At 42.1% G+C, this 14,191-nt stretch overlaps 3 protein-coding genes across 3 annotated transcripts; 2 read left to right on the top strand and 1 right to left on the bottom strand.

Annotated features, from left to right (window-relative positions):
• The first annotated feature begins 7 nt into the window (after window positions 1–7).
• c9h19orf53 (chromosome 9 C19orf53 homolog) lies at window positions 8–1,783 on the top strand. Its single transcript, XM_037473091.2, has 3 exons — window positions 8–164; window positions 768–823; window positions 957–1,783. Exons 1-3 carry the CDS (start codon window positions 74–76, stop codon window positions 1,104–1,106), a joined length of 297 nt encoding a protein of 98 aa, XP_037328988.2. The 5' UTR covers window positions 8–73; the 3' UTR covers window positions 1,107–1,783.
• An 83-nt stretch (window positions 1,784–1,866) lies between these two features.
• si:ch211-196h16.12 (regulator of G-protein signaling 5) lies at window positions 1,867–4,115 on the bottom strand. Its single transcript, XM_037473090.2, has 5 exons — window positions 3,705–4,115; window positions 3,562–3,618; window positions 3,405–3,457; window positions 2,423–2,586; window positions 1,867–2,340 (listed from the first exon to the last, which is right to left on the bottom strand). Exons 1-5 carry the CDS (start codon window positions 3,746–3,748, stop codon window positions 2,173–2,175), a joined length of 486 nt encoding a protein of 161 aa, XP_037328987.2. The 5' UTR covers window positions 3,749–4,115; the 3' UTR covers window positions 1,867–2,172.
• A 797-nt stretch (window positions 4,116–4,912) lies between these two features.
• On the top strand, window positions 4,913–12,153 carry slc25a23a (solute carrier family 25 member 23a). The gene is made up of 12 exons (XM_037473088.2): window positions 4,913–5,157; window positions 5,616–5,832; window positions 8,058–8,181; window positions 8,330–8,417; window positions 8,816–8,927; window positions 9,143–9,301; window positions 9,419–9,571; window positions 9,656–9,769; window positions 9,910–10,077; window positions 10,143–10,290; window positions 10,913–11,095; window positions 11,547–12,153. Exons 2-12 carry the CDS (start codon window positions 5,638–5,640, stop codon window positions 11,555–11,557), a joined length of 1,455 nt encoding a protein of 484 aa, XP_037328985.1. The 5' UTR covers window positions 4,913–5,157; window positions 5,616–5,637; the 3' UTR covers window positions 11,558–12,153.
• Window positions 12,154–14,191: the final 2,038 nt, after the last annotated feature.

The following is a 14,191-nucleotide window of genomic DNA, read 5'->3' as shown; positions in this document are numbered from 1 at the left end:
AACAAGGGAAGACAACCACCGTTTATAACAACGACGAACAAGAACCGCGCTGGTTATTTCTGGGTTAGAAAACATGGCTCAAGGCACCAAGAAGTTTAAACCTCAGCGGCCGGGATCCACAAAAAAACACCAACAAAACAAACAGAAAGGACCAAAGAAAGGAGGTATGATGCAAACCGCGTTCCTTCTCATGAAATAGATTGTCCCAAAGGGCGTGATAACTATCATTGCACGTGACCAGCCTTAAAACACGTTACCAAAGCTACTGGTGTATGAATATTTACAATGTATTTACATGTATTTAATAACTAGAACATGACTTAGTAACTGTTGTGCTCATACCTTCAAAATACTGTATTCGTCGTCAAGCTCAGCGACCGATTAAACGAATAACATTTTAGCCACGTGAGCTGTGACGCAGGTCACTGTTTTACGTCAGTTGACGTAAAGTGACTCAGTTTAACGTTACTTTTTATTTAACCTAAATATAGTTAAAATAACTCCGACGTTTTGGAAAAAGGAAATCATCACGTGTCTCTTGATTTGTATCGCTGTGCAATTGTATGACTCTGTTTAGCAAAATAAGGTTAGGTACAAGTTACGTTAGTTGGCAGCTCAGCTACATCTAATAACTTCAACTGTTCCAATAGCCCACCTTCATCAGAGGTTATGATGGTTCGTTTGCGGTGAATCTTTTATCAGTCTCATTGTTAAACTGCTGGCAATATTATTTTGAAATTGGATAATGATGTTTTTGTTATGTGAAGCGAGGACTATTGCTCCGAAGAAGGTTCAAGTTGTTGAGCAACAGAAACTGAAGAAGGTAACGACACATTCAATAAAAAGTGTCAATATCTGTGTCTTTCACTTTCACATAAGCTTCTCCCACTAAGTACATCGGTGAGTCTTGAGAGATTACTGTAATTAAACATGACCTCCTCTGTCTTCCTCTTAAGGGTTTAGAGGTGGCCATCAGGAACAAGATTGAGCAGGACGTCACGCACAAAGCAAGCTTATGCCTCCACAAGCCGCTGAGCGTGGTCAAAGGAGCCGAGGGGAGAGGCAACCCAGAAGGAGCCGCCCATCCAGGAACCAGCTCCAAATAGTGCTTGATAAACACACCTGAGGATGAACCGGAGGTCTTAGTCATGGCATCAGTGAACAACACTTGCTCCTGTGAGTCATATTCAAGATACGTTCCAGCGACGTGCTGTTTTTGATCCCTGAATGTTTTCGGATTTGAGGCTGAAATAGTCTGACTTCTTGGAGACATAATTGTTTCATTTGCAGTTCACAAAGAAATGTATAGATTGAGAGAAGAAACATGCTTTTAGAGAAGAAACATTCTGGAAAAGGCCTGTCACTAACTCATAAGACTCGCAAAAACCTCCAATATAGGGCACTGTACCACTTTGTTGACCTTGTAAATTGTTTCCTTGTTTTTTGTTGTAAAAACCTTGATTGAAACATCATAAACCATAAATGGATTACCTTTGGGGTGTACCTCTCTAAAATGGGTCCTTTCATTTCCAAACTTGTCAGACTAGACCAGCGCTGACTCTAGTGATGTAAATGGAGGGAATTCATCCGATTTTTCATGCTCCCACACAAGCCACAAACGGCTATTATTAATCTTCTTCTGTAGAAATGTCTGTTTCCTCTTTAGTGTACAAACCCGATCATAACTCGGGGCAGTGTGAATAGGAAGCATGCTGTATGTTACCATGATGATGCATCAGCCTACCCGGTTTTGGCTTTGAAATTAAACGTCAAGGTGAAACCACTCACTGCAACTTGTCTTGAACAAAAACCATTGCCTAAAGTTTGCATTTTAGCAGCAGAGAGCAGGTTTAGCCCACAACAATATGAATGAAAATAAAGTAACACAAGTTGTCTTTTATAAGGTATTTAATTTATTTAAATCCTGCTTGGATGTCACTTGTAGCTTATGCAGTCCCCTGGTGCGTAGTTACGTCTATACGTGAGCTTCCCATTGAGGTTTCTATGCGGTGCTTCACAACAGCATGCATAGGGACAGTACTTCCATATGGAAAACCATCACAGAACTAGCTATTGGATAAACTAAATGGTGAAATACTATCGACCTAAAATAGTAGCACAGATTCATCGGCACCTATTTCTAAAGCAAGCCTGTAGGGATGAACAGTGTGTTCAGAGAGCTTTGATGGCCTCCATGCACTGAGGGGAGCGCAGGAACCTCGGGAAGGAGTCTTTGGCCATCAGGTTGTAGATTCTCTGCTGAGCATCGTTGAATGTGTCGGCGGATGGAAAGTCACTCACACTCAACAGAGCCTCTCGGGTTTCAGCGTCCAAGTTGACCTGAGTGGGGGGAAAAAAACAATATCAAAGTTGTCTCTCTATCCAAGCTGGACACGTCGCATTGCGAATCTTTTACACAAACCTCCTGTGGAGCATCAGGGTTGATAAACTGGCTGTAGATGCTGCTTGACTTGGTCTTCTGCATGTTTAAGGAAGCAACCCTGTAGTCCTCACAGGCCAGCCAGAACTCAAGGTTCTCCTCACTAAACTCTGAGCGCAGGAAGTCACGAAACGCCTGCCGACCGCCTGTGAGGTGGAGAGGAACAAAAGAGAAGAACAAGCCAGATGGTAGGGAAAAGATGATACACGTCAATGTGAGAAGAATTTCTTGCAAGTGGTGAGACCCCAAATATGACCTAAAGCGGGAATACATTATTGTCATGCTGGTTTGGGCCTGTGATCAACCCTGAAAGCATCGGCCCCCTGTGGCTCTGCAACGGACAGTTTACATGAGCAGATTTATTCAACCCAGTGTACAGAATGTAGCAATGCTCGGCTCTATGTTTTTATTGTATATCAAGTCAACCTTTTATTTTCAAGAAGAATATGCTATTGCATTTTCTAAAAATGCACACAGAGCTCAGTTCACAACAATGTAGCATTAACATGTTTTATCACGTCTATTGAAACACTTACCACTGTAACATTCAGTCCCTAAATGATTAGACTTGTGCGAGACGACATGACGTTCCTGAGGATTAGTGTTGAACGAACACAGACATAAGTACTGCAAAGCACTCGCTGTGCACGCTGTGTTCCTCTCTAGCATCGTGCAAAAAGACGTTATGGAAACAAGTGTTGGGCTCTTTTTTCAAAGGGGAAATTTTGACTGAGAAGCACAGGATTCTCTAATAAAATTAACGCTGGCTTTGTGCTGTTCAAGTGTCAGTGAGTCGTGACGGTGAGCCCGCATGCACAATACCAGCATCCTGAAACTGGAGCAGATAAAAGGATTCATTTCTGACCATAAACATCTGCTCTAAAAAAAACATTGAATGCCTTAATGAAAGAAAGACCATGCTTTTAAAGCGGTGTTAAAATCAAATTATAAAAAAGATTCTTACCTTTGCTGTTAAGCAGAGTTTCCAGGTCCTGAAGAGCTTTTCCATCCTGGCCCCTGAGAAGGGAGACAGAACAGGTTAATGTTCTGTTTCACAAATGATAACTAGCAGTTAAGTGGATCCAAAAGATTTTTTTAAATAAGAGTTTCAGCAGGTTTACTTTTGCTTGTGGTGCGTTTCAGCCAGATGGCTTAGCTTCACCCGCATCTCCTTTGCCCTGAAACACACAGATAACATAATGATTAAGGATCAAGGAATCACTTATTCACATAGGAAATGTGAGGAACCCCTTTGCATACTTACTTCTCCAAGCATGATGAAGGCAAGGAGGAAAGCCCTTTACACATTGGCTTGTGTAGTTTGAGAAAACCTGCAAAGCTAAAAGGAACAGCCTGAGCGGTAGTTGATCACAGAAGACAATTTAGGCAGAGATTACTCATCAGCCTCCCAAACTACTGTGCGCTGCTCTTATATATAGTTCACCTACATCTTATCTGTCAATCTGCTCCCCTGGGACCAGCAGGTGTAGAGACGGGAGCAAATGAGAGAGCTGGTGTACGTGCTTACAGACAATGCAGGCCTTTCAACAGGAGATGGAAATAAAATTAGGGGACGTCTAGCGTGTGTGTGTGTGTGTGGTCATGCCTCAGTACCTGTCCTAAAAGGTCAGTCCTAGACAAAACCAAATGGATTTTTAGAGTGTTTATTCCAAGAGGATGAAGTGATGAGAGGGGAGCAGGTGGCCTGGCCACATCACTCATCTCTGGAGAGTCAGAGAACTGTGGGATGTGGATGTGAGTGTTAAATGTTGAAGGACAAAGATGCCGGCTAAATGAGACAAAACACCCAACAAGGTCATTGAACGCACCACCTGTGCAATAACAATACCACTATATCTTCTCCAACTTTCTCATTTGTTCTGATTTGTAACTTTTTCTAATTTTGTTATTTGCATGTGGCTCTGCAGTTAATTATCCATAGAGCTACAATACCCACACATTATCTAATATCATTTAAATATATAAAATAAAATCCCTTAAAGGAAAAATCTCTAATGCCTCCAAGCTCATTAATGTTTCTTTTGTTTTTTATACATAGACGCAATTTCTAAAAAGCATTTGAAGGCCTTTCAGTAGCATGTTAGCATATGTTCTTTAACTTGAAGCCGTCCTTCACTCAGTAATGTGTTTTACTTGTTTGTCCTTCCCTTTGACATTTGACCTTCAAAGAATGATTCATGTGTTTATTCTGTTTTCATAGTCAACTAAGAAAGTTGTAATATTTTGTCGTGATACATTTTAATTTTCGCTTGTGTGTGAGTGCTGTAAATTGTAAAGAACAATACAAATATTGATAGGAAATTAAAATACAGGGAAAGTACTGCGAATCCATAATAAACAATCAAGTGTCTGAAGACAGTGACCAGCCATTGGCCGCTTGTATGCTGGTGTCCCCCCACGATGTCCCCGCCTGTCACACCCGATCTGACGGCCGTCAGCAGCCCCCCCCCCCCTGGAGGAGGAGGTTGCGTTTCTCCCGCTTCCTGCTTCCCTCTCTGAGATCTTCCAAGACGAGGCGATCGGTGGACGCGCCGGTTTGAATCCGGAGGGAGCTGCTCGGAGTCGGATTCAGTACCCCTAACGCACCCGCAGGACGCGCTGGTCCCTCTCGGGTCCTGACTCCGGACCCCCACCACCCTCCCCCACCCGCCCTCACTGCAACCCACCATGGGCCGGGGCTTGGAGAAACACACACAGTGAGTCGGTCACAAAATGGTACCGTAGGTTTTGTAAATGGAGCAACACGGCGTGAGGATCCAGTAAAACGGGAAGCTAAATGGCGCGTGTTTTTCTCATCAACATGCGTCAATCTGCGCGAGCTGTAGATATTGTATAATAATGTAACCCAAATGTGTGTTAATGCTCCTCTACAATGTTTCACGATCCAATACCTTGAAAACATTGAACGTACTAGTGGCTTAACAGTGGCTATGAAAAATGTGTCAAAACAATATTTTTTTTGGACGCCTTAGGCTGGAGGCTACAGTTGCATAACTCACCCCAATCTCCAACCAACTGTTGGTGGTGGAGTTGCATTGTGGGTACTTTGTGCGCGTAGTACCCACAATGGTTTTGTGCACGTAAACTTGATGATTTAAGGAGTCTCCGTGTCAGTCTGTGGTCAATGAACTGATGCCCCCCCATATGCCACCAGCCTACTCTGACTGGCACCAACTATGAGACCCCCTCGGACCTGGTTCCCTTCGGCACACTGCCAGAACAGCGAGGCCCCGGGTCCGGACCAGGAGAGGGAGAAGCGCTGGGCTCAGCTGTTTGATCAGCTGGACCTCAACAAAGATGGACACATCGACATCATCGAACTGCGGACAGGGTTGGCGGGAAGAGGGCTTTCGAAAGCCTCCCTGGAGAAGGTAGGACAGCGGGACACCTGTATCACACACCTGTTTGTCTGCTTGGATACCCTGTGGAGGCATAGGTACATTATGTAACTAATACAGTTTGTATCAAAGCGTTTGAATGACTTCCCATGATTAAAATAGTCTGGGTCAGTGGAGATCGATGGGACTCAGACATGTGGGATATCTGTTATATATATGGAGGCTCATTTGCCCGTTGATCTGTTCCTTAAAACCTCATCTAGAAGAGTCATGTTTGCAATCAAATGTGTGGACCAATGATATGGTTTAACCCACTAGTCATATGTCACTGTCTTTCTGTGAATTGATGTATGTGAGAAAGAGGAGGAGGAGGGGGTGGTGGTAGTTTGGAGGGATTCCCTTGTGAGACTGCATGTGTGAATCTCTGTCTCTGGCCACGGGCCGGTCTTGCATGCTGCAGCACCAATGCGTACTCAAAGACCTCATGTGGTTGCAGTGATTCACACTTAAATCACAACCTTGATACTGCACTCCACTGACTACTATTTTTTCATTGTTCATTTAAGCATGAATGTGGAAGCAGCAGTGATGGTTGCAAACACACTTAGCGGAGAAGTACTCTGTGTTCATTTCTAGCTCTGTATGCGGCGCCTACTTCGTTTTGATGTGACGTATTTGTTTGTGCAACAACAGACGCCAGAGACATCCACAGCAGAACTTTATTGTGAATACAAACAGTCTGTCCCCCTCCCGTCCGTCTGCCATTGACTGTTTTTGCAGAAGGTGTGCGGGTCCTCAAGAAGACTCACTGTCATTTTATCACGTCTTCTGTGTGCGTTTTTCTTCAGTGAATGTGGATACATTACTCATGTTGTGGGGACATAAACATCTTCTGGTGTTATTGGACTCTCGATCTTATGTGTGTGGGCGTGCGTGCTTGTGCATGTGAAGGGCAGCACTGTGTCTATTTTAGTACAAGGAACAGGACTTGGTAAAATGAGAACTATAACCTTTCTCTTGGTCCTACACTTGATCTCTTTTTACATATTTTGCCTCGCTCCTGTTTTTATTTAAATAATTGTGTAGTATAAAACTTTTGCCATGCAACGTTACTCGAACTCAATTAGTTCCTTTAATCCTTATTTTCTCTAAAGAAGAGTTTTCACATTTTTGGTAAATCGTCACACTGGTTGAACGGACACTTATGCAACTGGTGATGTGGGACCACAAATAGACGTAGCTTTGCTTTAGGGGGTCAAAAACCTATACGGTTAGGTAACCACCGATCTACAGTATGTTAGAGAATATATTTAGCTAGGCCCTGCGAATCCCATGTGAACATTTTTAGTAATTATACACTATCACATACACTCACAACACAGTTGTGTAGAGTATGGTTATTTGTTCGCTGGTGCACTTTATTTTTTATTTTTAGCTTTTATTTTAAATTCTTTCTTATCCTTTTTTTAATTGTCTATTCTATATCCCCATAGCCTTATACTCTATTTTATACCGTAGAGTCAAATTGTACATTTGTAAATTTAACCTGCCATTTTCTTGCACTATGTTGTCTCATCTGTCTTATTGGCTATTGTCTTACTGTCTGATGCTATGCACCAACTGCAAAGACAAATTCCTTGTATGTCTAACATATTTTGGTAATAAACGTTCCTGATTCTTGATTCCTGTTTCCTGATCCAGATTAATTTAATTAGACCTGAAAAAAATGGAAAAAGCACAGCTACGCGCTGCATGTTTAATGAGAGTAAATTAGAATGAGTTGTGAAGTTCAACAGACAAATAAAATAAAATAACAAAAGAGTCAATGTAGGTCATTCCTTGTCTGCACAGCATGATGTAGCATTTTTTCGTCCATCAGATGACAGGGTGAAGGAGTATTTAAAGACTACAAACATGGATGGCAATCTTGATCGAGCTTTGCAGCAGCAAGGTTCACCTCTGTTGTATTTGCGCCGATAAACTAAACAAACTAAACAGTCTGTTTTACCAAATTTAATCATAGGTTGCGTTTGGAAAAATTCGACAACAAAATACGATGCTACTGGTGCTGTATTTAAATAAAAATTTGATCTAAGTATGAAAGACTGGTCGATAAGTGACCAGGGAAACGTGAGATAAAGCTATAAACTTGTTTTTACAACCTACCATCTGGCTGACCTTTAAGCATTTAGGCCCTGACAAAATACCTTCCAAATGCCTGAGACAGGTCTTTGTCATTGACCTGGCTCTATTTTCAGATTGTGGAGGCCGGGGACACCAACCAGGATGGCGTACTGGACTTTAAAGAGTTCACCCAGTTTCTTCGTGCCCATGAAAAAGACCTCAAGCTCATGTTTAGAAGCCTGGACAAGAACAATGACGGTCCGTAGCAGCCAACAGTTTAAAGCTGAGATAATTTATTGATGGCATTAATACTTCAAAACGTCCATATCTAGAGAACTATCTCTGCCATGTACTGACCTCTCTCTCTCTCTCTTACTGTGTGTGTGTGACTGGTGGATGTTTGCAGGTCAGATAGATGCAGCAGAGATCCAGCACTCTCTACACACCATTGGTGTGGAGGTTAGCCTCGAGGATGCCACCAGGATACTGCAAAGGTTCGCTAATAGAAGTTGATATCTGATTATACATCATATAAGGTCTAAAGTGAGACAATACACAATTAATAAGATGTTAACATGCATGCACATTACTCACAATATTTACACTAGAAATTGAGATGATGATGTAAAAAATACTTGGCTACATGAATGATCATGTCAACCCTTGTAATGCTATTTCCAGTCCATTCCTCCTCCTATTGATGTAATGGCTTAATTACCCACTCCACTGAACAATGTTCCGTTTTCCAAAGCTGAAAGCGGGTTTTTAAAACTTTCCTACACATCGTACCTGAATGCTGAACTGCATTTTTTAGCTCAATATTTGTCATATGTGTGGAGAGCAACATTTGTTTTGTATATTCAAATTGCATTACTATGTGTTGTTCCCTCAGAATGGACAAAGACGGAACCATGACCATTGACTGGAATGAGTGGCGGGACTTCTTCCTGTTCAAGCCTCTCACAAACATAGAGGACGTGGCGCGCTACTGGAAACGTTCAATGGTGAGGTCACACGCACGTAAACAAGAAAACAAACTCACATTATTTGCAGTAATGATGTGAGTTTTCGTCCTCTTTAGTGGAACACTGAGCATAGTTTGAGTTAGTTTGAGTTGCCATATATGACTTTTTGTTTTGTTCCACCTATTTCTCTCTGTCTCTCTCCCCCTTTTAATCATAATGTCCACTCCTCATTCACCACACCACGGGTTCAGTAGATGTTGGACATAGGCGAGCAGTTGACAGTCCCGGATGATTTCACTGAGGAGGAGAAGAAGTCTGGCTATGTGTGGCGGCAGCTGATGGCCGGAGCCTTCGCCGGATCTGTATCTCGCACTGGGACTGCACCATTAGACCGCCTCAAAGTCTTCCGACAGGTCAGTCAGCATGATCTCATCTCTCATCCACTCATTCATGCGTAAAAGTGTTGCATACGTTTTGGATTTGTGGCACAGAGATTTGAGATTAACCTCCCTGACTCCCTGTTTCTATAGGTTCATGGTTTCGTTGATTTTAAAGGAAATGTGCTGAGCAGCTTTCGGTACATGCTTAAAGAAGGAGGACTGCGGTCGCTGTGGAGAGGCAATGGAATCAACGTGCTTAAAATTGCCCCGGAAACTGCTATCAAGTTTACAGCTTATGAAAAGGTAGAGTATAAACATTTGCTTGTGATTACGCTTCTCTCAAATTCAGTTTTACTTCATATTTTCCCTTGGCTTTGTAACATCTAGATCAAGAATATGATGCGTAGCCATAATGAGACAAGAAATCTGAGGGTTCATGAGAGGTTTGTTGCTGGCTCTTTGGCTGGAGCTACAGCTCAGACCGCCATCTACCCAATGGAGGTAATATCAGGGTAACAGCTACATATAAGATGTCATTCATAATTTGTCAAGAAAACACCATCCAGTGAATTTAAATAATTTATTTCTCCTTCTGTTCCTTCCTTTTTTTTAACTTTCCATCTCCTCTCTCATCCGCACAGGTGCTGAAGACCCGTCTCACACTTGGAAAAACAGGGCAGTACTCAGGAATAGCAGTCTGTGCCAAACAGATCCTACAGAGAGAAGGTATCACAGCCTTCTACAAAGGCTATGTACCCAACCTGCTCAGTATTGTCCCTTACGCCGGCATCGACCTGGCTGTCTATGAGGTCAGAGAAACGTTAAAGTGCATCTCCTTAGGGGTTTCCTCCTTCTCACTCCCTGTTTCCCACAGACTCTGAAGTTTACCTGGCTGAACAGGAACAGGGGTTTAGCTGACCCAGGCGTCATGGTGCTGGTCGGCTGTGGTGCCGTTTCCAGCACTTGTGGGCAGCTGGCGAGTTACCCGCTGGCACTGATCCGCACTCGAATGCAGGCACAAGGTCAGAATAACCGTGGTCATACTATTAAAGATAAAGATAGGTGGCAAATTACAGCGGAGAAAAAAAGTGTTGAGTCTTTAAAGTACTGTGTCATAATTGTTTCACACAATGAGGCCAATTCATTCATGTGTTTCGTTTTAATTTGTACAAAGGAGCATGCCAATTGTGCAAAACTGGATAACACTGGTAGACTATGAATTAAGGACCCTACCAAAGATTGACCAAACTAAAAAGATTGTGTAGACCAAACTTTCTTCTGACTATTACTATTAGCATAATAATATATATACTAATGTATATTAGCACTACTAGATTGACTTCATACCTCCTTGAAGCCATTGATTTGTATTCATTTCGGGCATTTTATCTTCCTTGATGACATTTAGTGTGTTGCGGTGTATTTAGAGTTTGCAAGTAACTGACCCTTGGGTAAATATGTTGCCAAGTTACTGTTTCCAAGGTCTTTTTCTGATATTCTTTACAAACAAAAAGTAAAAGCATCATGATGCTCCCTGAACTTCGCAATACAAACGTATAATTAGAATCAAGAGCAAACAGACGCACTGAGGTCAGGCAGAGTTCATCAGGGCCACATGGGGCTGATCTGTTTCTCTCCCCTCAGCTTCGGTGAAGGGAGCCCCTAAACCCTCTATGTTGGCCTCGCTCCAAAGCATTGTGACGCAGGAGGGCGTGGCCGGACTTTATCGAGGGATTTCCCCCAACCTGCTGAAAGTCATTCCTGCTGTCAGCGTGTCCTACGTCGTCTATGAATACACAAGGATAGTCCTGGGAGTGGACATTGAGGGTAGGAGGGGGGGGGGGGGAGAGAAGGCGTAGAAAAAGGCTTGATGGTTTGGGATGGATTTCAACGATGAGCACGTACAGATCCTTTGGCAATGCATGTAGACATAGGCCTTAACTGTGGATACATTCGTTGTCCTGTGATCACTGGTCAACAGTGTTCAGGATGAGAATGATAAAAATAAACCATGGTAGGAAGAAAAAAAACACTGAACACAATCACCACTATATAAAATGTTGTTACGCCTCACGTTTGGAGGACCTCACTTGAACCTGCAGTTGCTGTGATGAACTATCTGTGTGATATAATGCATTGCATGCAGGTGTGTGAAAGCTAATCCACCAGCCTCCTGCTGCATTGACTTGGATAGATGAGGACTTGCATGAACTTGCCTGACAAAGAAGAGGTAAAGGAGGCCATGTTACATTCCTACAGCATTATTTTTGTCTTCTAGGTGGTATATAGAGAAGATACAGGATTAATGGGAGCATTGATGCAACTTCCTGTTTTGTACGTGAGGGGAACCCGTTGCTGCACTGTGGTGGAGTTGCAGAGTTCTGACGTCTTAAACCATGTTACAAATACTGAACTACAGAAATAATTGCAAAATAACAAATATGTCTCCTCTTACCTCTCAAATGACAGTGAAACACAGAGTTGTGAAAACAGAAAGACGCTATCAATCTTGTCTTTCCTGTGAGGATTGCTACTTAAAAAAGCGCACAAAAGGACTATATTTTTTACCAGAAGTGGAACCACCAAAAATATCAAGGAGCATAGGGGATTGATAGTTAATGCCAAATGCAGATGTTTTATAAAAGCTTGAAACACAATACAGGGTCCAGGTCCACACAGATTTTCAGAAACAATGTGTGCACAATGTGCAGGTTCAACACTAAGATTTAGTTTTTGTGTTGTTCATATCATAACAATAAGAAAAGATAATTAATATATGGAAACATTTTTGATCGGTCTATATATTATGAAATGTGCAAATAAGTGCATCCATTGAGTTGCTTTTGTTAAATAAATGTTGTTGTTTTTTTCCTGAAGAACTGGAATGTTGGCCCGTGGTAGCTTTCTGTAGACATGACCAACACAGTGACATTTCTGCACTAACAGTTACCAATGTGTCCTTATTAATTGTCTCAGTCCATTTAAATAGCTACCAAACCTCAAATTCCAAGCTGCTGTAACACATCTACTGTCTACACATGTCCTTTCAATATGGGTTCCCTGAGTAGCTTTGGTTGTGCATATCAATAATAATTAAACAATGAAATGTAGTTAGACCCCATGGTTTCCCAACACATTTTATTGATGACATTTCTATGGTGAATCTGCTCCAAATTATTTACTAGTATCATATATATATATACATATATCTATAATAATTGGATGTGAATGGAAGGACAAATCATGTTGACTTTTGATACTAGTTTTTGCTGTTTAAAAAACATTAAAAAACACAACGCAGGGACTCAGGTAATGTATCTGCTGTCTTTGTATTTACTCGTAGGAGTGCACATTTGGTTTCCCAATCTCAGTATTTGATCACAGTATTTGATCACATATAATTAATGTAATAATTAATAATACAAATTGGGTATTAAAATCAAAATGGCTTGATTCAAGTTGGCAATTAAGAACTGAAAATGGCCTACAAGGCCTTTCCTAGACCGTGTCTGATCTACACTCCCCCGGCAGGGGGCGGTATCTGTGCTATATAAGGTTGGGCACCAACACCTAAAAGAATGAGGAAGAAGAAGAGGACGCGGGGGCTGAAAGAATCGTTGATTGGCTATTTTAAGCAGTGAAGTTTGCCGGCGTGGTAGGCTTTATCACGACACGCACATTGGTGTCGCCGTACGCTCTCGTTTAGCCTTCCCGCTTCTGCGCAGCTTGACCCGGCCGAAGCTACACAGCCTGCCCCCTGTGTCTATTTGCCCCTTGTGAGCAGCATGTCTGATTACGGCGGTCTGCCGACTAACGGAGTCGGTGCTGGGATGAAAAACGACGCTTTTGCTGATGCAGTACAACGAGCCAGACAGGTAATCAAGTGCTGCGCTACCAGCAAATACAGCCGGCGAGCTAACGTTGGTTAGCTGGTGTGAAACCGCAGCTAGCTTAATTACCCGTGACGTTAGCTGCTGGTAACTAGCAAGCGCGCTAGCTAGTAGCTTTGCCATTCATTTGTCTTCCACTCGCCAGGTTGTGCAACGTTAGTCAGTTGAAATGTTAGCGGTGGGAGACTGAGCAGCGGCAACAACGTAGGTTACTCTTTAATGTTATAAGGTTATCTAACAAAATGAAACCACTCGTCGCCACCGGGATCGTTTTGGTGAAGTTACACGGACTAACGTTAACGTTAGCTACTTTAGCTAAGTTAGCTTGGTTAGTTATTGTTGTTAACGGTAAGCTGATCATGAAGTTTCAGCCTCGTCCATGTGTAAAACGCCATTTTAGAAGAATTGAGCAATTAACAACCTTATCACGGCTGGACGATTGTTATGAAATTAGATCACCCGACCGCCTTGTTGCATTGTATTGATAACAAGCCTTGACTGGACAAAAGGATGTTCGGTTAAAAGGTTATTCGGTAACTCAAATTTTGGAAACATTACTCATTGGATCTGTGCTTCACGGTAAGTGTGTGAAGCTAACGTTACCTTAAGGGTCTGCGTGATTTTCGTTGGGGCTGAACATAGTAACGTTAATCAACGTTGAACCCAATATTTAATTGCGAATTTATGGAGTTATTTAAAATTACTCAATTAATCCAGGAACATCCCCGAACACAATTATTATCTAGTAGCACGCGCTGAATGTATAACAATTTTGTATTTAGCAGGCAAAATGATCAATTAACATTTGATTCCATAATGGTAATTAAAAAAAAATAAGTATCAATTGTGTCCGGGTGCCGCGTAGCCGTTGTTTGTAATTTTATTCGTTCAGTTTAACTTTGTTAAAAATTTCAAACGTCGCAAAGCGATTTCTTCCCTTCCATAACGTTTAGCCACTCATGCTACGGTTTTCACATCTTGAGGTGAAACAGGGGGATACCTAACTTTTCTTCATAGTAAAAATCAAGCACCC

Source organism: Pungitius pungitius, chromosome 9 (genome assembly GCF_949316345.1).
Source record: "Pungitius pungitius chromosome 9, fPunPun2.1, whole genome shotgun sequence".
NCBI lineage: Eukaryota > Metazoa > Chordata > Actinopteri > Perciformes > Gasterosteidae > Pungitius > Pungitius pungitius.
The sequence above is the reverse complement of the archived record's forward strand: the minus strand, read 5'-3'. Positions and strand labels throughout refer to the sequence as shown.

Excerpts from the sequence above, each read along its gene's own strand:
- c9h19orf53 (XM_037473091.2), top strand. The coding sequence starts at position 74 with ATGGCTCAAGGCACCAAGAAGTTTAAACCTCAGCGGCCGGGATCCACA. Across the intron at positions 165-767 it reads GAAAGGACCAAAGAAAGGAG|CGAGGACTATTGCTCCGAAG; the intron begins GTATGATGCAAA and ends TGTTATGTGAAG. Across the intron at positions 824-956 it reads AGCAACAGAAACTGAAGAAG|GGTTTAGAGGTGGCCATCAG; the intron begins GTAACGACACAT and ends CTTCCTCTTAAG.
- si:ch211-196h16.12 (XM_037473090.2), bottom strand. The coding sequence starts at position 3,748 with ATGTGTAAAGGGCTTTCCTCCTTGCCTTCATCATGCTTGGAGAA. Across the intron at positions 3,458-3,561 it reads GAAACGCACCACAAGCAAAA|GGGCCAGGATGGAAAAGCTC; the intron begins GTAAACCTGCTG and ends CTCCCTTCTCAG. Across the intron at positions 2,587-3,404 it reads AACTCTGCTTAACAGCAAAG|GCGGTCGGCAGGCGTTTCGT; the intron begins GTAAGAATCTTT and ends TCCACCTCACAG.
- slc25a23a (XM_037473088.2), top strand. The coding sequence starts at position 5,638 with ATGAGACCCCCTCGGACCTGGTTCCCTTCGGCACACTGCCAGAACAGC. Across the intron at positions 9,770-9,909 it reads CCGCCATCTACCCAATGGAG|GTGCTGAAGACCCGTCTCAC; the intron begins GTAATATCAGGG and ends TCATCCGCACAG. Across the intron at positions 10,291-10,912 it reads CACTCGAATGCAGGCACAAG|CTTCGGTGAAGGGAGCCCCT; the intron begins GTCAGAATAACC and ends CTCTCCCCTCAG.